Raw genomic sequence first — 24527 nt, 5'->3', positions numbered from 1 at the left:
TCTTGGCTTTCCATGGCAACAGGTCTGTGGAATTGGAGGCTTTCTGTCCACCTCCTTTCCAGTCTGACAGAGAACGACAGCTCCATAAGCTCTGCCCAGTTCAGGCCCTGTCGTATTATGTTAATAATACAAAAAGTTGGAGGCAGTCTGAACAATTGTTTGTCTGCTATGGGGCAAAGTCCCATGGTCAAGCCATGTCTAAGCAGTGGCTGTCCAAGTGGATAACAGACACAGACTACCTATCAGCTGGCCAACTTTCACCGGCCAGAAAAGCTCTCTGCCTATTCCACCAGGGAATTTGCAACTTTGTGGGCTTTATTCCAGGGTGCATCTGTCAAGAACCTATGCACAGAGTCCTGCACAGGTCCGATTTTTACGACCCACTTCTTACCCGGACCCAGTACTACTGGACCGAACCCACAACATGCTGCAACACCGTCTTCTTACATGCGACCCGACCCGCTTTAATAAGACCTACAATCCGACCCGGCTCGAAGAAAAAATGACGCTGAGATCTCGAAAGAGCAGCTTTGGTATCCTTGGTATTCAGGATTTGGGTCTTTATGAGGTAAATACCCATTCGGTAATGGTTACATTCTGTTACAGGGAACCAGGGTTATGATGATAACCTTACGTTTTAAAATGTTCATATGAACAAAACTTAACACCTACACTGAATAGCCAGCATGTGGAATTATAATTAACACCACTTATTTTCTTCTGTGTTTTCTAGAATGGTTTCATCCTACCTAGTTCATCATGGTTACTGTGCTACAGCAGAAGCATTTGCCAAATCAACAGACCAGGCAGTACATGAGGAACTAGCCTCCATCAAAAACAGACAAAGTAAGCAGTTTAGAATATAAGGGCACATCAAAAAATGTACAAATGTGTTCATTAAGACAATAAACAGTTATGCAGTGCCTAATAGGGTTTTGCCACTGATTTATTCTCCTTTTTTATTGTTTAACAGAAATACAGAAGTTGGTGTTGGCAGGAAGGATGGGTGAAGCAATTGAAACAACACAGCAACTGTATCCAAGTTTAGTAGAAAGAAATCCAAACCTTTTATTCATGCTAAAGTAAGTGAATTCTTTGAACGCCATTTCTTTGTGGGATTCTGCTAGAACGTGGTCTTTTGTTCTGTTAGATTAAGTTGAGTTCTATTTTTTGGCAGTTAAATTTTAAACAAAATGTTGATTGGAGATATCCACTGCTTTGTAACCTTAAAGTCAGTGTTGGCATTGGCTGAAACAGTTGTCTGCTTCACCTTAGCTTCTTAGACAGTTTTATCTCAGCAACTGAGGTCATTAGTTTTAGTGACTTGTTAATTACTGTGTGCCAGAATGTAATCCAGTGTTCTTCTTTTGAGCAGTTGGACACACACACTTGCATCAAGAGCTAGATGTTTAGCCTTTCTTGATTAATGATTTACTTTCTTTTTTTTTTTTTTTTTTTTTTTTTAAATTTAGTTGTTGCCAATTATTTTTTTCTCCCAGTTTGAAATGCCCAATTTTTATTATTTTGGCTCAGCTCACCGCTACCATCCCTGTGCTGACTCGGGAGCAGCAAAGATGAACACACGCTGTCCTCTGAAGCGTATGCCGCTTCTGTACACACTGCGAATTCACCATGAAGCCACCCAGGAGCTACAGCGTCGGAGGACAATGCAGCTCCTGGGTAGCTAACAGGCAAGCCCACAGGCGCCCGGCCAGACTACAGGGGTCGCTGGTGCGCGGTGAGCCGAGGACACCCTGGCCGACCTACACCCCTCCCCCCCTCCGGCGACGCTCAGCCAATTGAGCGCCGCCTCCTGGAAACTCACATCCACGGTCGGCTGTGGAATAGCCCAGACTCGAACCAGCGATGTCCAGGCTATAGGGCGCATCCAGCACTCACGCAGAGCGCCTTTACTGGATGCGCCACTTGGGAGCCCCTTTACTTTCATTTCTAACTAGTATTCTGCTTGAATGAGCAGTTTTAATATAACATACTCAGGCATCAGATGTTACCGGAAGCTGCTGCTTTATGCATCTTTTTTTTCTTTTTCAAACAGGGTGCGTCAGTTTATAGAAATGGTGAATGGGACTGATAGTGAAGTGCGGTGCCTAGGGGGCCGTAGTCCTAAATCCCAAGACAGCTACCCAGGCAGCCCACGGACATTCAGCAGCCCCAGTATGAGCCCCAGTCACAGTGCAAACATCCACAGCCTGACTTTGGTCAAGTCCAGTGGCTCACATGGTCACCTAGCAGGTAACCAAAAGCTGGTACTTCATAATGGGTTATATCATTTTGACTGTTATTATTGGATAAAACGTATAAAAAGATTACACCATTAATCAGAGAAGAGACTAGCTGCGTTGTTATGCCTAAATGGTCCACTGTCTTTTAATTAACAGAGTTTCAACAGCTCCCTCCATTAGTGAGTGGTATGGGGTCTGACATCAGAGTGCTTGTTACAGCATGGTTTTTCTTCTTGACATTTCAGTTAATTAAAAACAGGTTACCTAAGTGGATTGATTAAACTCAACTAAAACTATAGATAAGTATATCAGTCAATGAAGTGTATATCAAGTTGACAAACTAATTGGTTTTACCTCAATTGTGAACATTCACATTTCAAATATTGCACATGCAAGCAGAGGGTAGTTTTCTAGGTTGTGAAGCCTGTCATGCAAAAACATGTTATCACCATATACTGTATCATGGTCTGGCTGTTAAAGGTTGTTTGTTCCCTGATACTAGAGGTTTCTTGTTTCAAATCTTATGGCCTTTCATTGGTAAAATTCTTTGAATTCAGAAACAGTGCTTCGTGTTCATTTTGCATTTGTACTTGGTGTTCACTGTATTACCAAATGTTGCTTTTAGGGAACATTCCATTTAGTTTTGTAAGTGTTTTTTTTTTATTGTCATGTGAAGTTGATTTCTGACTTCTCTGGTACAGTGGAGATGTTGAGGAGCTAGAAACCAACCTTTAGGGCATGTCATTGTAAAATAAATACATTAGTTGCAGTGTTAACCCAATACTTGTTTTCAAGTGGATTGCTGCACAGGATGAGTTCATTTGAGTGAATCCCTGCCTTCTACCCTGGTCTCTGTGTTCCCTGCTTATCTCTTCCACACCTGTTTGTCCCTGATAAATAGTGCTTTTAATTTCAATTCAACTTCTTGGATAAATACAGATTAATACATAAATGTAAAATGGGGGTGTACAGAATTCATTCTTGCAGTACTTAAGGCGGAATTCACTAAGGCTTAAAATTTGCTAAAATATAAAAAACTAACTTCTATTGGCATTAAAAAAAGTGAGTAAAAAAAGAAAACTTGACCATTGAAATGGCAGTGCTGCAGCATACAATATAGTAGGAACTGTAGTAATGCCAATTCTAAATATCAAGTCAGCTGTAAAGTGTTGTGATATTATATGCACACTGAAGTGTTCTTATTTTTTGAGATTAATGTGATTTTAATGGTTGTCCCAGTAATTTTGGTAGTACACATCGGTAAAACGTCTTGTCTGAATTTGATGTGGCTCTTATGCCCTGAAGATAACCTGAAACATACTAGTACTGTGCATTTGTTCCCGCGAAATGCATGGCAAATTGATGACTTCAGAGGTCATGGCATTTCCTATTTAAGCTAAAACATTTATATCCCATGTGTTAATACTAGAACGGCCAGATTTTCGACCTACCTAGAAGCGCCATGCAGGTCACTTTGATCCATACATTTTTAAACTGCTTCATTATGAAAATGAAAGACATACTTTCGGATACAACTCAAAAGTTTTATTCACGAACATATCTAACATTTGCATCGCAGAAACACCGTATTTAATTGAAAAATTAAACATAGATGGCTTTATTTTTTGAAAATGAACGCATATACAGCATGACTACAGTGAAAAAATAAAATATACATTTCAAAAGAAACGGGTATGTACATACAAAACTGTAAAACTGAAATCATTGTTTCTAATACTACATAAAAATAAAATATAACACTACTTCCGGTATGATGGCTGCATTGTACTCTATGGAGGAGCGTACGCGTCTGCCAGCTGACTGTGCCTGCATCCAGCAGCTGTGTTGTAAACACAGACGCAGTTCCATTGAACGCAAACTGAACGCAGTTGGGATTCAAGGAAACACATGTACATGGATTAGGGAGTGGTTAACATGTAGAAAACAGAAAGTACTGATTAGAGGAAAAACCTCAGAATGGAGTGTGGTAACCAGCGGTGTACCACAGGGATCAGTATTAGGTCCTCTGCTATTCCTAATCTACATTAATGATTTAGATTCTGGTATAGTAAGCAAACTTGTTAAATTTGCAGACGACACAAAAGTAGGAGGAGTGGCAAACACTGTTGCAGCAGCAAAGGTCATTCAAAATGATCTAGACAAGATTCAGAACTGGGCAGATACATGGCAAATGACATTTAATAGAGAAAAGTGTAAGGTACTGCACGCAGGAAATAAAAATGTACATTATAAATATCATATGGGAGATATTGAAATTGGAGAAGGAATCTATGAAAAAGACCTAGGAGTTTTTGTTGACTCAGAAATGTCTTCATCTAGGCAATGTGGGGAAGCTATAAAAAAGGCTAACAAGATACTCGGATACATTGTGAAAAGTGTTGAATTTAAATCAAGGGAAGTAATGTTAAAACTGTACAATGCACTTGTAAGACCTCATCTTGAATATTGTGTGCAGTTCTGGTCACCTCGCTATAAAAAAGATATTGCTGCTCTAGAAAGAGTGCAAAGAAGAGCGACCAGAATTATTCCGGGCTTAAAAGGCATGTCATATGCAGACAGGCTAAAAGAATTGAATCTGTTCAGTCTTGAACAAAGAAGACTACGTGGCGACCTAATTCAAGCATTCAAAATTCTAAAAGGTATTGACAGTGTCGACCCAAGGGACTTTTTCAGCCTGAAAAAAGAAACAAGGACCAGGGGTCACAAATGGAGTTTAGAAAAAGGGGCATTCAGAACAGAAAATAGGAGACACTTTTTTACACAGAGAATTGTGAGGGTCTGGAATCAACTCCCCAGTAATGTTGTTGAAGCTGACACCCTGGGATCCTTCAAGAAGCTGCTTGATGAGATTTTGGGATCAATAAGCTACTAACAACCAAACGAGCAAGATGGGCCGAATGGCCTCCTCTCGTTTGTAAACTTTCTTATGTTCTTATGAATACTATTGTGTAAACTGGTAATACAAACCTGTAAAACCAAAAATATTTTTTTCTAAAAGTAATATAATATAAAAAAAAATATATAACATATGAGTTTCATATTAGGCACATAAGTTGTTGTCCTACCTGTCATTTCAGTTTGCTGTGTGCATCTGAGTCCAGCTTGCTGTATTCCAATCAAAATGACTACTTTCAAGATTAAATATTTCCTTCTGATATATTCCCAGATCCATTTTTGGAACAAAACGAAGGATTTATGTCTCCCAGGTGCATTGAGAAATAAAGCAAGTAGGCTTTCACTGAGCTGGCATCTTGGTGCAATTGTACAAATCCACAATCATAGCAATCTCTGTCTCATAGTCAGTCTTCAAACCAAAGAAAGGTTTGAAATTAAAAAAAAAAAAAAAGTGTGCTAGGAGGAGGATAGAATATCTTACGTTATATTAAAAAAATACTTGTAATGCTGTGCGGTGGCGTGACGATTTGACGTGGCGGTTTATAACTGTTTATAACTTAATCATTTTTGCCATTCTAGCTATCAAACGGTATCATGATATTTAATTCAAAGATTTAAGAAAATGGAAATGTGGAGTTTTATAGCGGGTTGTGACCCCCCACCACCACCACCATCAAAGAAAAAAAGATATGACAGAGAAAAGCGCACCTTTCAAGTAACCTGGCTTTCACAATTTGACTGGCTGCAGTAAGGTTACGCCTTCAGGAAATAAGATGTACTGCAAGGTGTGTGTCCATTATGACAAAAGCCAGAGTGGCACATTTGTGACTCTGTTATCTACCTTTCAAGGTAGAGTCATTTTAAAGCGCATGACAAATCAAGTAATCATTATAACTGTGATACTGATGAAGGCAAAGACTGTCAAATAAGGCACATCAAAAGCGTAACAATTACTACACACTGTAAACACCTCTGTGATTTTAAAGCTAAAAGTGCTTTTTAGGACAGCTCACACCCTTGCAAAGCATGCGCGACCGTGTTCTGATTTTGAATGGAAGTGTGACCCAATCCATGTATCTGGGAATGAGCATTAGTGTGTCTGTTTGTTTTTTTAATACAATAGTTGTCAGTGTTAATTTTTTAGGAAAATAAAATTGAAGCTTACGATTTTAGGGACCCCCCAAACAGCTGTTGTTGATTTAGACTCAGGAACGTCACATAAGGACTTTCAGTTTCAAAAGGTGCTAGTATTTAGGACTAATACCACCATTTGTTAGTTTGTTAGTTTCTAGCCCGGCCTTGATATTTGGTACACAGCTGTATTCTACAATATTCTCAGTTCCATTAAAAAAAAAAGCAAAAAAAAAATTGACTTGTGGCCATATAATACTTTTATTTTGCTACTGTTTATCTGATATATCATTTCCCCCAGGGAAATCAACATTTCTAATGAAAAAAGTAACCAGCTTCAAGGAAACTTGTGTGAAAACCCCTTCTAATAGTCTATCCTTAACTTTGAGCTGTACTACTTTTAAACACACCATCGGCTGTGCTGTTTAGTGATGCATTCCTTCTCTTGCCTTTGACAGGTTTTGACAGCAACTGCAGTAACGGAGTGATTTCCAACAATGCACCAAATCAGTCTCACTGCCACAAACACCAGCCCTCCTGCTTAACAACACCAGACCTAAACAGCATAAACAATACAAGATCCCAGCAACCCAACAGCTACACCAGGTAAGCTATGCAGGAGGATAGTATGAGCTGAATTCCATCAAACCTAAAGAGATCTCCCTCCAAAGCAGAATAGAATTACAAATGGGAGGAGACTGGGTGTTGTCTCTGACTTTTAATAGAGCTTGATTTTAAGTAACAGGAGGAGAATCTCACATTCCAGAATATGAATCTTATACCTAGCCTTGTCTCTGGCTAGCTGTCTGTTCACTTTGATTATGCAGAGGTGGCATCCCCAACTTGGAAGTCGGCGAAGAGTGGATATGGTTACTGCATTAAACGTTTGCCCTAAACATAAGTCTGTTTCTCAAGTCTGTTCTTTTTATTAGTTCTAGCAATGATGTTGACATGGAGACAGATCGCTGTAGCAACGGAGTGTCAGAATTATCATCCAATGGCTTCCTGAATGGCAGCTCCAAGCATGATCATGAAATGGAGGAATGTGAAGCGGAAATGGGTACAAAGAGATTTGTTATATTGCAAAAAGAAAAACAAAAAAGAAATATACAAACATTGACAATGAGTGAGAGTTGATCCTGACTCCTTATTGTTTTGACATTATGAAAGAGTTCAGGACATACTGGATGCTTTTTTTACTCTCTTGACGGAAAGCGTGATTGGCGGTGTCTCTTGAAACCAGAGTTGTTTGTTTGTTTTTTAATCTGTATGCTTGGAAGAAATACACAAAGACCTAAAACAAGAACTGATATTTTAGTCAGCACACTGGCATTTGTATCCCACACTGGAATACAGTGGAGGCGGTCATGCCAATTTTATGTCCATGCATCTGGAGCTGCTTCCCAATTGTCATGAAACTTGGTATTAACATAATTTAGCATAAGTTATTGAGAGTATTAGAGCCTAGGGTTATATGGGGATCCATCTGTATGTCACTTACATTTTTCCATGTATCTCAAGAACTGCTTATCTAATTGTCATGGGAATTGGTATTAACTTTATTTCATCTAACTTATTGAATATGGCGGTATCTTCCCATATATTCGACCATCTGTTTCCATAGTATTCTGAATTCACAGCTGTGGTAGAAGATGTTATTGACATAAAAAATAAGTAACCATCTGTGCGTGTGGCCACTATAAACCAAAGTCTGAAATAAATAAAGACCATAACCGCCCTTCCAATTTACTGCTATTCTTAATGGTGTTCAGAACATAACAAATGTGGACTTAATTTATTTTTTTCTTTAAATTACTGTACATTGGAGAACCTTCACTCAGAGATTTCAAATATAAATTGTTGTGGGCCAGGGGTTTGCACGCTACAATTCATGTCATTGCAATTACATGGTATTTTGAAACATTAGTTTACACAAGTGAAGCTAATTGCTTGCTGTTTTGTTGCCCACAGACATAGATTCCACTCAGTTGCGTCGCCAGCTGTGCGGAGGAAGCCAGGCTGCCATCGAGCGAATGATCCACTTTGGACGGGAGCTGCAGGCCATGAGCGAGCAGCTGAGGAGAGAATGCGGCAAAAACTCCACCAATAAAAAGATGTTGAAGGTTGGCACTTGGTGATTGCACCAACATGGAATATATTTGATGCATGCTGGCACAGCTGTTCAGGAAACACTATTACCTTCTAATGTGGTTCTTTAAGTATTTGTTATCCCCCCTTTCTCTCTCTCTTGGGGGGGAAAAAGAAAGGGAGACTGACATTCAGTTTCTGGTTCTAATCCTGGAAATTGTGTGTTGGTGCACTAATGTTGTATTTGTGATATTTGTATTTATCTATTTTTTTATATAGAAGTGTTGCACTGAAAATTGCACTAGGCTGTCTTACCTTGGCCTTCTGTGGCTAGACATCCAATGCACATAATACCACAATTTGTCACACTCTGGTTGTATAGGGGAAGCGAACGGGGTGACCAGATGGATCTTTGTGAAACCATACATAACTTCCTTCTACAGTGCAACACCAAATTTACAGACTCAGATTAGCTTTAATCTTCAAGTTTGTAACTTGGCTTGGGGTATAGCCAAACATCTTATCTAGCCAGTGCAGAATGCTGAATTTTAGTACTGGCACAGAAGAAGCTGTGGGGAACATAATGATGCAATAAAAATGCACGTGTGGTGCTTGTTTTGTACATATCACTAGGTTAATTAACTGTGTTATATGGGCTTCAAAAGCATCCTTTCGTGCATTTTTTTAGTCATTGTGTTTCCGAGGGCTTATACTGTCAGCACCAGCACCCTATTCAGCACTCTGTCTTCAAGATAAGCCACCGCATGTGTTATGCCCCAAGCAACTTTATGCTAGCCATGTACTTCTGCTGTGATGTAGAACAAAGGTTCTGTCTGCTTTACAAAATGGTTAAGATCCAGACCTCTTTTCTAAGGAAGTCTCCCATCTAACCCCATGTAACTGTGAAAAAAAAGTATTTATTCCAACTTTTAAGCTCTCCTAGTAGGACTTGGATCGACGCAAGTATGAAATACTTTCATAATTGTTACTTTGGCTCTTTTTGCAGGACGCTTTTAGTTTACTCGCCTACTCAGACCCTTGGAACAGCCCAGTTGGATATCAGCTTGACTCAATACAGAGAGAACCAGTCTGCTCAGCACTCAATAGTGCAATATTAGGTAGGCCTCTATGGGATTTGTATTACTGTGATTGTATTGCTTGTTTTTATGTACCATGGGATTTACAGCCATAAAGCTGAGTGAAGCACTTCTATCCGGTCAAAAGTGTCCAGGCTTTCAGTGGGTGTGATTAGTAAGAAAGTCAACAGGTTCTGCTTTGAGGGGTTTCATACAGTGATGCATGAAACTTTACTTCTACAGTCATGTCTTATGAAAATTTGCTTACCTCCTATCTTTTCAATACAAAATGTTTTCATTCATGCTGATATTATACCTGTAGTTTTAAGTTACACCAATAACTGTTTTGTAAAATATTTGAATTTTAAATTCTGAAGTGAATTATGAATGTTAAAAAATAAGTATTTCAACATCTTTTGAAAGCAGATTATTATTAGAATTAGTTTTTTCATTTTTCACACAGGCCTATTATTTCTCCTTAATTAATTGTATGTGTATCACTTTGAGTGGACAAGTGTCAGGCAAACGACAATGACATTTTGTATTGACTGGTAAAATATTTAGTGACCAGTCACTGACTGGCAATGTTTTTTCCTAACAGATACTGCATAGAGGCATACTCATACTAATAAGTGTTATTTTGTTGTACTTTCAGAGACACACAACCTACCAAAGCAGCCTCCTCTGGCTCAGGCAATGGGTCAGGCCACACAGTGTTTGGGGCTGATGGCTAGATCAGGGAGTGGCTCATGTGCTTTTGCTGCAGTAGAAGACTATTTGCACTAGCTGTGTATCCTGGACCACCTCACTGGCACTCTCCATTATCATGGGTGATCCAACATTAAGAACATTTAAAGAGAGAAAGAAAAATCTCTATATGAGAAGAAATGTATTTTTTCTAATTAGTAACCTACTGGGGACAGGTTCTACTTCCTAGTTTTACAAGGCATGGTGCAAATCATATATTTCCCCCTCCTAACTTCCTATATGCAAACTTGATTTGTTCCCATTTGGAAATATAGCAGTTTAATATATACTCAAAAAATGTTTAAACCCATCATTGACATCCCTGTTAGGAGTAAAAGTCTGATTTTGATATAAAAATATATATATATATATATATATATATTATATATATAATTATTACAAAAATTAACAAGTCATATTTAGCTACAAAAATGAAGGAAACCAAAAAAATAATAGAAAGAGAACCTCCTTTTTATTATAAAAACATGTTTATTTTGTGAAAAAACAATCTGTATATGTCTTCTATGTTTTGCTAGCATGTGGGTGACATCAGTTTTATAAAATTGGACAATTTCCATCTTGCATTATTTCATACAATAAGCTCAAGCACCTGATACAAGTTTGAAATATGGCTTTGATTGACAGAATGTTTTTTTTTCTTTCTTTCTTCCCCCAAAGCTTGTCCTGTAAACTTGAATTACTCAGGAGCTGATTGCAAACATCCATCACCACTGGTCTTTTTCCATGCCTGTTATCCCAGTAGCTTTATTTTTTCCACCTGATTCAAACCTGCAGACCGTTACATTGTACACTCACTGTTGTAAAATAACAGTATTAAGTATTTGTTAACATTGTGTGGTAATGAACTTATTTATATTAAAAACCAAATATTTAGTCAGGAAATCAACATCTATAGTGTCTTAATTTAAACTTAATATACCCTGCATTTTGCTTGAATGAGTTCTATACTGTAGTAAAAAAGGTGTATGAAACACTAATCAGCTATTAAAATATACAATTTAAACAAACCATGAGAGAGAGAGTTTTAAAATCCCTTTATTGTATCCAAAAAAATAACAAAAAACACATCTAGCCACAAAGGAACAATTTCAAAACAATAGCAACACTATCACGGTCCATTCAGATCACTTTTTTTAACCTTTATAGGAACACAATGAGCTCCCCCTCCTCGCTCACGTCGCACAACCAATCTCCAATGCACCAACGCTCTTTACTGTCCAAGTCCTGCACCATTTGATAATAATAAAAATCACTCTTAATCCTGGAGACCATCAGGATTCTAAAAATGCTTACAGCATTATTAAAACCAGTGGCTAAAATCTTGCTCTTTCGGGATTTTAAAATGGCCAATTTCGCTTGACCCAGTACAAAGTTGAGCAGTGAGCACTTGTTTCTTTGTTTTAAAATATTCAATGTTAAAAACAAAGAGTTGTTTTGTAAAAACTCCCAAGGAAGCCAGCAGGTTTTCTAAATAACTAAACAAAGGCTGCAGCCGGGGGCAATCTGAAAACAGGTGGGAAACTGTCTCCACTGCAGAACAGAAGGGGCACTGATCACTGACCCCTGGCTCCACACGGCTCAGGTACCAGTTTGTGGCTATAATTCCGTGCAGCATTCTCCACTGCAGGTCTCCACAGTGCTTGGGCAGGGGTAGTTTATATAAAACTCTCCAGACAGGATTCATCGTCAGGAACTGTGGCAAAGTGGTTGGTAGGGGAAACGGGTGTAGCGGTGATGCAATGCAGGAGTGACAGGCAGACAACGATAATCCAGTGAAAAGTGCTTTATTGCTTTTCCAGGTCTGTTGACCGAAAAATAAATAAATCCCCGGCAGTACACAACGATGTGTAAAGCTCGGGGATAACAGAAATAGGGCACAGTCCCGAACAAAGACAAACAGACGGTCACCAGTCCTGGGTGGGTGGTGAAAACACGGATATGGTGGTGTGCAGGGGTGCTCCAGACAGTGCTGACCCTTTGTGACAGCTCCGGGGTAGTGCTTTAACTGTCTACAGTGAAACAAACACAGACAGTTAATAACAAACACAACACGTATATCACAAAACACTGCAAGTTCCTCTCTCGCTCCTTCTCTCTCCAAAAGTTTTATCCAAATGAAGGAAAAGATCAGTGTTACCCTAGCCCCTATATATACTCCCACATGACATCTAGGTAAACGGTTGCAGCTGCCTTATTACTTGCAGCTGCCCCTCGTTTACCTTTCAGGTCAATACAGTCTTACAACAGAGTCTCGCTTCCTTCCAGGCTGACCGACTTCCCGGTCCCGGAAACAAAGCCAGCCCTTCCAGATACTTCTCCTCTCGTTCTTTAGCGCCCTCACAGGTAGGGAGGGAGATTTAACACCAGAACTCATTGTATTTCTGTCACAGGAACACTGAGGTGAGCTCAACACTTAGTGTCCCCCAGGTCCTTCAGCTGATTTTATAATAACGTTTTTTAATACACATTTCATACAGCTGCTTTTTCTCTGCCATATGGAAAGCCACCTCTGCTACTTTCTTCAACAGCAGTATTTTGCCAGGTGATTCCTCCTCCTCTGGCACTGAGGGGGAGACTAGCACTGTGGGGAACAGGGGCTCCCGCTCTGGAACCAAGCACTCTGATAAGACTAGTCAAAAATTGGGACATAGCTGGAATAAGAGAGGCCTGTAAATCACTCAGGATCTTTTCTACAAACCGCACTGATTTGATCTGTAGTGATGTAACTGCCTACTGGCTTTCCATTTAAACAGACTAAAATCAATTAGCTGGCCAAGCTTAGTAAAACCTGCTTTATAAAACACTGAAGACATATGTGCAGAATTAAAACTTTCACATTTAAAAATTTGGATTAAAAAACAGAGCCTCTTCCAAAACCTATTTAGTGCACAGCGACTCTTCTGATCTAGTGTTTTTTAAAATCCTCCATGCGTTCAGCAGGTTTTTATAAAAACTAACTAGCCCACTATCATTGAGCTGTTCAGGGGGTATTAAAAACAGGTGCTTGACAAGCCTCAACCCTCCCGTCCTGTGCAGTAGTGAGTGAGCCAGGTCTCTCCAGCTCAGCTCTGGGGCATAGAGCAGCTTCTGGGCAGCCTGTAGCCTAAACACTGCCACCCTGCTGGGGATATCAATCAGGCCCTGTCCCCCTTCCTCACGGGGTAGGTACAGGACACCCAGTGATGCCCACTCCAAAAAAACTGGACCAGACACTTCTGAATCTCATTTAACAGACCCAGGGGAGGATCCAGACACACCAGCCTATGCCAGAGCATAGATGCCACCAGATTGTTAATAACGAGGACCCTCCCCCTAAAAGAGAGTCGTGAAAGGAGCCACTGCCAGCTCTGCAGCCTCCCTTTCACTTTATTCAGCAATCCCTCCCAGTTCTGTTGCATGAACGCTTCTTTGGAAGCTTCTTCTGGAAGATCAGCGGGGTGTCCAGCCTGCGCCACTCCTCGTCACTCAGACTGGGGAGCCCGATGCAGTCGCTCCATCTCTCCCAGGTCACAGTTCTCAGCCTTAAAGAGACCACTGTAGAAATCCATTGCCGCATGCCTGAGCTCCGCAGGGCTGGAGACCTCTCTCCCACAGGGCAGCCTCAGACAGCTCATCTGCTTGCGTTCCACTGTCTTCCTCTCCAAGCTGAAGAAGGCGGCTATAGGAGCGTCCATGTCTGTAAGCTCAGTGAAACGGGCTCTGAGCAGGGAGCCCTTCACCTTCTCCTCCAGCAAGCTGCCCAGGCGCTGCCGTCTCTCCTACAGGCCCTGGTACGCCTCCTCACTGTGCTGAACATCTGACTGCCTCTCAAACTCCACAATCTCACTAACTCGCTGACCACTGCATCTACCAACCTGGTGACACTCTGGGTGTATTGCTGACAAAACACTTTAATTTGGACCTTTCCGATATCCCACCAATGCCTCAAACTGGCATACTTATTTTTTTCTTTTCTCCAATTCTGCCAAAATAATTTAAAATAATTGGTGAATTGTTTGTCTAACAGTAGTTTTGTGTTAAAGTGCCAGTATGACTTTGAATGTGTTTTGGTGGGTAAAGAGATAGTAGCAGATACAAAGTGATGATCGGAAATAGAGTTGGGTGAGATACTGCATCTAATGAATTTATTTGTGTGATGCTTTAGTGTGTAAAACCGGTCCAAACATGCCCCTGACAGCTGATTCTGATTGACTTTAATCCATGTGTATTGTTTGCTAGTGGGATGAAAATTCCTCCAGCTGTCAACCAGGTCAAAAGTGTTTAATACAGTGGCCAGCTCTCTAACAGATTGGGGATTTGGCTCCTTGTGGTTTCTAGCATTGTTAAAATCCATAGTGCAGTTAAAATCTCCTCCCAGTATGAGGACATGACCAGTGTCACATTGTCCCAACACCTGACTCAACTTTTTAAAAAATAAAATCCGCTCCCTCCCAACATTAGGAGCATAAATATTAATAAAACTAATTAAAACTAAAGATCTTCCTTGAACAATTTCATTTATTGCTAAAATTTCTACCTAAAAACCTGGAGAAAATAAAACAGCCACCCCTGCACTGACATTTGAGCCATGACTTAAAACACAGTCACCCCCCCACTCAGACTGCCAGTGAGACTGGCTAGTGCAAATTAAAATCTCAACCCCCATTTGTGTTAAAAGATCCTGAAATAATTTTCTTCATTGGTAAAAATAGATTGCTCAACAATAGAATGAATAAAAACATAAACGTATAAATATTCCAGGTAAAATTAGCCATTAAAATTGATTAGAAGATGTCAACATTTTCCTCACTGAACTCGTATGCATTTTCTGTCAATCTTTTTTTTTTTTTTTTTTTTTTATCAAATTCAACTAAAGTTGCTTTCCTGAGTACAACATTTGCAGAGCAGAAAAATACCTGAACCTGAGAAGCGGGACCAGCGGGCCGCCGTTTCTTCTCCACCACGTTGAACTCGCTCTCCTGGTTAGCATTAGCCAATGTTGTAGCAGCCTCTGGCTCGGCTGTAGATTCGCTGCTGGCAGGCTGTTGCTGGGCTGAGTCTCCTGGTTCTGGTCGCTCTGTCTCTTCCACCTGCACTCTCTGAACCACTTCGGCCCCCTCCCCGTTAGCATCACTATTACCACTCGGACCTGCATCTGCGTTTGACCGTGGGCATGAGTGTTTGAGATGCCCCTTTTACCCCACAACGAAAACATTTTGTTTGTGCTTGCAAACATTACATAGTCCCTACCTTCAATATTAAAACGCCATGCAACATTTAAAACAAAATCAGGGTCGTTCAGAAGCACAAAAACCTGCCTTCTGAAAGACGTTACATGTTTAATTTCTGGTGCCTTGCATCCAAGTAGTATTTGTTTAAAAGGCGACATTATTTTGCTATATCGAGACAGCGTTTTCGCAACTACGGCGTTATCAATAAACGGGGGTATATTTGAAAGAATAACTTTAGTCAAAGGTGTAGATAGGGACATGACTGAAATAAATTAACCATTTATAACAAACCCTCCTTCCACAATTTTACTGACCAGAATTTCTTGACTCAGGAAAACAACTATTCCTTTGTTCATTCGTGAGGCAAATTTAATATTACCAAACCCGACTGACTTTCCCACCGCCAACAACACATCCTCTACGGAGACATCGGGGTCTGGTATACACCTGAACCCACGTCTCCGAGTCAGCCCCCCTGTACCACCCTAGTGGGAGCCCATCCCCGGGTGTACATGCTGACTAAAAGTTATTAAAACAAACTTACATAGAAAACAAATTTATTTATATATTTAAACTAATTTAAAGTTACTAATACAGTTCAGCACTTGCACAGTTCACTGCTCCTTGCTCTTTGCTCACAGGCTGAGAGAGATTGAGAGACTCTTAAACCAGTGAAAAACAGCCTTCCAGGTTTTGGTGGCAGGTGAAGTATAATGAATGTAAAATTAGAATCGGAGCTGAAAAAGGCATAAATAGCTTCAGTGTTTTAGCACAGGGTTAAAGAATGGCGAGCATCTGAAGGTACGCTGCATCATAAAATGCTTGCGATTCAACTGGGTCAGAGCTAGATAAAGCTTTAGGCAATTCAAATGGTTTGGTGTTCAACTGGGGCTTCAGGTGATTCCTATGGGGAAATGCATAAGTTAAACATATCTCAACTTATTATGGTGACATTACCACACTGAAATATACAAACTGAAAATCTGCACGGGCGATCCAAGACTTAAGACACTTTGATTTACGATGCACCGCACTTACGTCTCTTGCATTATTACCCTGCTTCGACTTTACGACATCAATACGGCATTTACGACACGGCGAGACCTGAGCCATGCATCGTGCGCATGCTCGGTGTCTGAACTACAGTACCTGCCCTGGTCGCCCTGATTTTGTTTTATGCATGTACCTTTTATTTATTTATTTATTTATTTTTTTAAAGAATTTATTTGCCCTCAACTATGTCTGACAAGAGCAATGGACTCAAAATGAAACCTAAGCTGTGAACTCTGTCACATGATGAGGGGCTTAACTTCAGGCGATCGTATTTCCTGCTAGGAGTACCACGTGCACACACTGAACACATCACTGGAAATCCCCAGGTCTGTGCTTTTAGGTGTCTTATGCGTGTAACATAGCAGACAGAAGGTGTGCTGTGACTGAATGAAATGGTTGGTTCAAAATGAAGATTGCTGTCTACACCCAGAAACAACCTGCTAAATCACTTCATCTGTTGAAAAGCATCCACACTGGTACAGTAGTCCCTGTGTGTAGGAACACTTCCCCAGATAACACTTCCTAAGAGAACACCCTTGTGGTGAAACAGATTTTTCCTATTGTAAATGCTCCACCTAAAAAGGAACAGGAGCTTCGCTTAAAAGAACACCTTTTTGGCACAGCTAGCAATTTGTTCACAATTGATACAGTACTGTTTTGTAACCTGATAACTCATCATCATCAAACTTAAATTCAAATGGTTTATCCAATCTTTTCAAATGTGACTTGTCATCGTGTGTCTAGAGGCACACTAATTGATTTATTCAGTCTTTCCAGAACTGCCATCATTGCCTCGTTTTGTATTGTTTTCCACAAGTGCACCTCATCGCTACAAAATGCCATCTGAACAAATGTCAAAGTGCTGCTGGTTCTCTTGTAACAAATGTGGAAATTGTTCGAGCGCCTGAAAAAAAAAACCTGAATTGGACACAAGTCGCTGAGCAATTTGGTGTTTATCGTTCTGATGAGTTGCTTCACCATTCTGTTAAACAATGTTGTGCATGTCTTGAATATTGCTCCTGTACAGGTATTCATAATTAATGTAGAGCTGCTGCTGCACTTTGTAACATGTTGGGGTGTTGTGTTAATTTAGCTTGACAGTTTGTTTATTAACGTTAGTTTTTCTGTTACTTTATTAACATACTTGCCAATTTGCTTGTCTCTTATTCTGTTTATTTCATATGTTGATGCACATGTCAATCATTTATTGATTCATATTGTTTCTGCGGTTAACTGTCTTAAAGACCACTTCGTCTATAAGAACACTTTGCTTGCTTGCCGAGGGGTGTTCTCTTAGTGGAGACTAATTGTTCTAAGCTACTTTAATCTAACCACCATTGTGAGTGCATAGTAAGAATAACATTTACAAACTGCAGTCTTTCCAAACGTTCTTGAACTAGCCGAGTTCATAGAGGTTTAGAGTCAGGGTACGACTAATCACAGTGTAGGCTGGTGGCAATTTGACCACTAGCTTTCAAAACCTGGTGGCCAACATTTTTAAACTGGTACAATATGAGGAGACATGTACATGTTGCACACACATTGCTTTTGCATGCTTTGTTTTCATGTAGTGGGTGTTTAGTGTCTTTAAATTGTGGGAGAAGAACTATATACAATTGATTCCAGGGAACAGCTTTCTATGTGCATAAAATGCCAATGAGTGAATTATATGTACAAAATAAGAAATAGAATTATATTAATCAGTCAGGGAAGACAACTATACACAAAAATCCAGGGAAGTGAATGCATTTCTTTATTTTTCAGTTACTGGCTAAAATACCAACACTCTGTTAGCTCCTCCTCCTTTGGTTATATTGTCATTTTTATGGAGTTGGCCAGAGGTATACTTTCCAAATGCAATAGATTTGACTGTTACTTCAGTTTCTTTGACGTTTTATTTAGGGTATTTAAGAGATTTTGAGTGTTTATTTTTTTTTTTCTTTCCCGTGCCATCGAAGATGATCGACCAAGCGAGTCAGGGAAATTCAATAACCTGCAACATGGAGCATTTTTTAAAAAGCTGTGTAGTTATTTTAAACCCTGTCTGTGCAGCATAGACACGTCAACACTCCTTTCGTACCTTGTTATGGCAAGAGGAATCTACCTGCTTTTAAAGTTTTTTTTCGTTTTTTAATTTTCTTGTAAGTTAGCAGTAGCTGTCTCTTCCAAACAAGAATGAATTCGGAATGATAATTTCCACTGTTCTGCCCTAAATTGACTAGCTGGTGTGCATTACTATGGAAACAAGAGAAAGGGTCTGCTTCCACAAAAAGGATTGGCTGCGCGAGATCAATAGGGCAGTGAAGATTCTGACAGTTATGTGAAAGCCTTTATTACACAACCAAAATGTTGTTGTATATACTGTAAAAGCTTAGTTGCCAACATGGCAACTTTATGGTAAAATCTAGTGGTCATATCAAAATGAAAGATAGCATTTAGCAACCTGATTTGAACTACCCTGGAGTACGCTGACTACATTTTTATTTCCCCAATCAAACTCTTAAGGGGTACTTAAACTCAAATCTAAGTTCTGGGAATCATCTGCACCTTAATAAAGAATAAAGTAACATGTATTACTGTTATCAGTAAACAGCCCTCTGGATAAGAGTACCACGGTTAAGTACACATCAGGTCTATTTGTACCTTACGGTACACACAAATCTTGCTTTTTTTTAATGAAAATGTACTTGTGTGCTGTTTTTCCCATGGTTTTTGGTGTTAACATTAAGCAAAATGAGATTAGATGGGATTGGTTTTTATATAATTCAAAGTCTATACAGAGATATAGATACATACATACATACATACATCACACACACACACACACACACCTCTGGAAAAAATTAAGAGACCACTCCAATTTTTTCTTAAATCAGCATCTCTACATGTATGGCAGCCATTCCATTCCAGTGTCTGTTGAATTCCAACACAGGCACAACTCATTCTACTGAATGAGGTACCGATTAGGGGATCACCTGAACCAAATCTTATTTAACGAGGAAAAGTATAAAAACCACTCCTGTGGTCATCACTATCCTCTTGCAATACGACCAGCTGGATGGCAAAACAGTGCTAGTAGTACCTCAAAAGTAATTGGAATAAAAAAATAACTATTGACCATGCACAAAGAGTTGAAAAGGAAAGTTTTGAGTGAGGAAAAGAAGGGTTCAATTCTGGCTTTACTGGCAGAGGGATACAGTGAGCGTCAGGTTGCTTCCATCCTTAAAATTTCAAAGACGGCGGTTCACAAGAACAAGGTCAAGCAGCACACATTGGGGACAACAAAGCTACAGACCGGCAGACGGCGAAAACGACTCTCCACTGACCGGGATGACCACCAACTCATTCGAATGTCACTCAGCAACCGTAGGATGACATCAAGTGACCTACAAAAAGAATGGCAAACGGCAGCTGGGGTGAAGTGCACAGCGAGGACGGTTCGAAATAGGCTCCTAGGGGCAGGGCTGAAGTCGTGCAAAGCTAGAAAAAAGCCCTTCATCAATGAGAAGCAAAGAAGAGCCAGGCTGAGGTTTGCAAAAGACCATAAGGACTGGACCGTAGAGGACTGGAGCAAGGTCATCTTCTCTGATGAGTCAAATTTTCAGCTTTGCCCAACACCTGGTCGTCTAATGGTTAGACAGAGACCTGGAGAGGCCTAAAAGCCACAGTGTCTTACACCCACTGTGAAAAGTGGTGGAGGATCGGTGATGATCTGGGTGTGCTTCAGCAAGGCTGGAATCGGGCAGATTTGTCTTTGTGAAGGACGCATGAATCAAGCCAAGTACAAGGTTGTCCTGGAAGAAAACTTGCTTCCTTCTGCTCTGACAATGTTCCCCAACTCTGAGGATTGGTTTTTCCAGCAGGACAATGCTCCATGCCACACAGCCAGGTCAATCAATGTGTGGATGGAGGACCACCAGATCAAGACCCTGTCATGGCCAGCCCAATCTCCAGACCTGAACCCCATTGAAAACCTCTGGAATGTGATCAAGAGGAAGACGGATGCTCACAAGCCATCAAACAAAGCCGAGCTGCTTGAATTTTCACACCAGGAGTGGCATAGTCACCCAACATCAGTTTGAAAGACTGGTGGAGAGCATGCCAAGACGCATGAAAGCTGTGATTGAAAATCAGGGTTATTCCACCAAATATTGATTTCTGAACTCTTCCTAAGTTAAAACATTAGTATTGTGTTTAAAAATGAATATGAACTTATTTTCTTTGCATTATTTGAGGTCTCACAACACTGCATCTTTTTTGTTATTTTGACCAGTTGTCATTTTCTGCAAATAAATGCTCTAAATGACAATATTTTTATTTGGAATTTGGGAGAAATGTTGTCAGTAGTTTATAGAATAAAACAAAAATGTTCATTTTACCCAAACACATACCTATAAATAGTAAAACCAGAGAAACTGATAATTTTGCAGTGGTCTCTTAATTTTTTCCAGAGCTGTGTGTGTGTGTGTGTGATATATAAATATTTTATCACATGTTGAAAAAGCTTGTTGTGAATCAATAAGTAAATTAAGTTCAGTCCCAAAGTAACCAAAAAAAAAAATATATAAAAAAAGTTCACTGCAGCAGTATATGCACAGTGTTAAAGTAAGTCTCCCCAGGTCAGTTCCCACTCTTCCATGTTCGCTCAGTTAGCAACCACAGTCTGGCTGTGAATCCACCTCTTTTTAAACTTCTCAGCTTTTCCTTTGTCTCTGACCCTGAAACAAGCCATCTCCCCTTTCTCCACCTCACAGCTGGCGCAGTCTCATTCTGAGGGTGGATCGTCATTAATAAACATTGCCTGCCCTGTTTTATGCTGTAGGCAGGTAGCTCTAACGAGTGAAACCACTGGGACTAAAATATAGCAGCAGCATTACTGTGGCACTTAATGACTGTCAAATAGTTTTCTGCATGTGGTTTGCCATAAAACATCTTCTGTAAATTGTTGTAGTAGGGGAAAAAATAGAGAAGAGTCTATTAAAAATAACTCATCTGCAATAATTTTATTGATGGATTGCAGTAAATATTTTAACAGATGTTTCATTTTGTTATTTCATTGCCACAAGTCAGCAATTCAGCTTTAAAACTCCTACATAAAAGTAGCATTTTTTCTGTATTTTCAAATTAACATATTAAACTGCATGTCAGGCTTAACATCTGTATGAGTTTTCTGTTATTAACCAGATTAATATTATTACAGTACTTGTGTTTAGACTAAAACAACTTTTGTTTAAAGCGTGCACCCTTGTTTACCTTATACAAACATGTTTTGCAATGCTGTATTTGTAGTAAGTAACAAATTTCTCAAATCTATTTCAATTTTGACAAATGAAAAATGTTGGACTAACCAGGTCAAAAAGAACTAGTATTCAAAAACAGTAAAACAACGCAAATCTGAACGTCAATAAGTTGATGCCCCCTGTTGTTTCCCTGCACAGTGCTGGGCGCTGCAGAACACTTCCTGCCAAGCTGAATTAAAGCATTCTGTCAAAAACATCTGTTGCTGGCAGAACTAACTTTGTTGCTGGTATTTACTAAACTGTTCCTGTTTTTGAAGACATTGCTCCCCTTGGCATTTGGATTGTGATGTTTTACTGTGTTCTACATATTAATATGTATCTTTGTAAATAGCCCCACTTAATCTCAACCTTGTGGGATAAGCCATTACAAAAACACATTTTGAAGAATAATGTCTACATATGGGCAGGTTAGTGATATGAGCGAGTTTCTGAAAATCACTGTGAGCAAATTTCATTTCCTGCAAAGGGTGAAAGTGCTATTGTAATGATATTTCTGTAAGTTTCAGTAGCTGGATGTGTACAAAAGCAGCAGACAGCAGTTACATGGACATTAAAATCGTGATAATTGGAGTGTTAGGGAACTTGCAAAAAACTTGCAGCTTGAAAAATCATACCATTGGATGGAATAATGTTTATTTGGATGTAAATCATTCAGATTGGAACTAAGTTTTAGGTTACCAATAATCAGTATAATAATTAATAGTAGAAGATGCTGCACTGGAAAATGCTGCCAATCTCTCTATTGGGTAGATTTTCTATGGAAGGTTCCCAGCCCAGAATAAAGAAAATGAGACTCCCACAGTCTAAACTGCCTGTTCTTGAGAAATACTATTTGGCTGCAAGGCTATATAGCGCAATACTGGATTTTAAAAAATGTTAACGTCGGACGTACTCGCATGAAACCAATCTGACTATTTTCTCCTAACTGGCCCCCAAAAAATGTTTAAGCAGTTCAAATAAAAAACACAGCAAGGGAGACTTGATGAGACATGTGGCACCATTTCAGCCAAACTTGCTTTAAAAATGTTACTTATTGTATATTGCCCCACAAGCGTTTGTTTTTTCCTAATATGGCCAAATTTGGAAGTTCTTGTCCTGCATCATCAGATCACTAGGGGTTGGAATGTCTTTTGCTGTGTTTAAAAAAAAAAAAATAGTAATAGAAGCTCAGGGAAAAAAAACAAAAAACCAACAACCCTGCCCGAGCCATGGATGCTGCAACTGAAAAAATCTTCTATTTTTTATTTTCTTGCTATACACCACTGCGGATATGCGTCGCCTGGCCTGCAGAAGCCTCCTTGGCAGGGCAGTGTCAAGGGAGGAGCGAGAGCGGAACTTCACTGTAATATTGCCGCAAGGGGGGGGGGGGGGGGGGGGGGGTTTCATGGGATCTTCCTATATAGTAGCGGCGGGGCAAACTGAACTGTATACTGTACACAATGTTTCCTGTGTTGTCCACTGATGTGAGTCTGTTTTGCTGGCTAATCTCTCTTCCCTAATAGCCTGCCTGCTCTGCGGCTGCCCGCAGGTCATTTGGCTCACCATGAAATTTAATTGCCGACCCCTCCTATACACGATTGTAGACAGCAATCTCAAGACCCAATCTTTCAAACCAAAAAGAAGACAGATTGAAAGTTAATCTGATAGCTGCCATGTTAAAAACATCTCATGTTAAAAACATCTCATGTTAAAAACAATACATAAATGTAGCACCAGGAGGAAGGAATGCATTTTAAGCATGCAGGATTTCCAAGCAGGTAACATCTGTGTTTTATATACGCCAGAAATAATTTTTAACACTAGGTTTCTGGAACACCTTTTATTGGTCCTTTGTGCCCTCTGTCAGATATTGACTGAATTACATATAATTATCCCAGTCACAGAAATGTCAACAGTGTTTGTAAACCAGTGAAAATCGTTCAGTGAGAAAGAAGTATTAGTAATAATACTGAATTCAGATTCTGATTTAAATTCAGATATATGCAATTCTTCCACTGAATCGGATCCGAGTGAGTCTGTCAGTGAAGACATCAGCAAATAACATTTACCATCGACATCAAGTGACAGCGAAGAGGCAGAACCATGCTCTGTGAAGCATTAGACACTCTCACTCCCTCCGACCCCACAACCTGTTTACCTGGATATGATTTATTCATGTCTCTCTCTCTCTCTCTCTCTCTCTAGTTCAGCCTTTTTTTTGTTAGGACATGTTGTTGTGGTTGTTCCACCCTGTTGTTTTTTGTTTATTGTCAACATGTTACTTTTTAGTGAAAACCTTTCCTTATGACTAAATAATAAAATATATTTATTGGTTTTATTTATTTACGGTAAAACAAATTGTATTTTGCCAGTATTCATTACATAAATACAAACATATAGCTTTCAGCTTGTTTGTATGCTGTACTAATAATAATCAAGCGCAGAAAAAGGGGCATTCAGAACAGAAAATAGGAGACACTTTTTTACACAGAGAATTGTGAGGGTCTGGAATCAACTCCCCAGTAATGTTGTTGAAGCTGACACCCTGGGATCCTTCAAGAAGCTGCTTGATGAGATTTTGGGATCAATAAGCTACTAACAACCAAACGAGCAAGATGGGCCGAATGGCCTCCTCTCGTTTGTAAACTTTCTTATGTTCTTATGTTCATGCAGTAGACAGGAAAAAAAAAACAACACACACACACTCCCATAGGACCGGCAGTGCATTTTAGAACTCATTACTTAAAGGGTTTTAAAAAAAAA

The 24527-nt window shown here is 39.7% G+C and overlaps 2 protein-coding genes across 3 annotated transcripts in view; one reads left to right on the top strand and one right to left on the bottom strand.

Annotated features, from left to right (window-relative positions):
• LOC121314596 (ran-binding protein 9-like) overlaps positions 1-10536 on the top strand; it is a 57918-nt gene extending 47382 nt beyond the window's left edge. The window contains exons 7-14 of one of the 2 annotated variants that reach the window (XM_041248028.1): positions 734-846; positions 974-1082; positions 2057-2253; positions 6749-6896; positions 7229-7350; positions 8262-8413; positions 9385-9496; positions 10110-10536. In XM_041248028.1, coding sequence (XP_041103962.1) covers positions 734-846; positions 974-1082; positions 2057-2253; positions 6749-6896; positions 7229-7350; positions 8262-8413; positions 9385-9496; positions 10110-10240 — 1084 coding nt within the window. In that variant the 3' untranslated portion in view covers positions 10241-10536. Of the gene's footprint in view, positions 1-733; positions 847-973; positions 1083-2056; positions 2254-6748; positions 6897-7222; positions 7351-8261; positions 8414-9384; positions 9497-10109 lie in introns of both variants that reach the window. The other variant, XM_041248027.1, reaches the window with a different exon arrangement.
• A 1545-nt stretch (positions 10537-12081) lies between these two features.
• LOC121313947 (nucleolar protein 7-like) overlaps positions 12082-24527 on the bottom strand; it is a 28689-nt gene continuing 16243 nt past the window's right edge. The window contains exon 7 of the mRNA XM_041246722.1: positions 12082-12231. Coding sequence (XP_041102656.1) covers positions 12224-12231 — 8 coding nt within the window. The 3' untranslated portion in view covers positions 12082-12223. The remainder of the gene's footprint in view (positions 12232-24527) is intronic.

The sequence above is a fragment of the Polyodon spathula genome, chromosome 4 (genome assembly GCF_017654505.1).
Source record: "Polyodon spathula isolate WHYD16114869_AA chromosome 4, ASM1765450v1, whole genome shotgun sequence".
In the NCBI taxonomy this organism is placed as follows: domain Eukaryota; kingdom Metazoa; phylum Chordata; class Actinopteri; order Acipenseriformes; family Polyodontidae; genus Polyodon; species Polyodon spathula.
The sequence above is the reverse complement of the archived record's forward strand: the minus strand, read 5'-3'. Positions and strand labels throughout refer to the sequence as shown.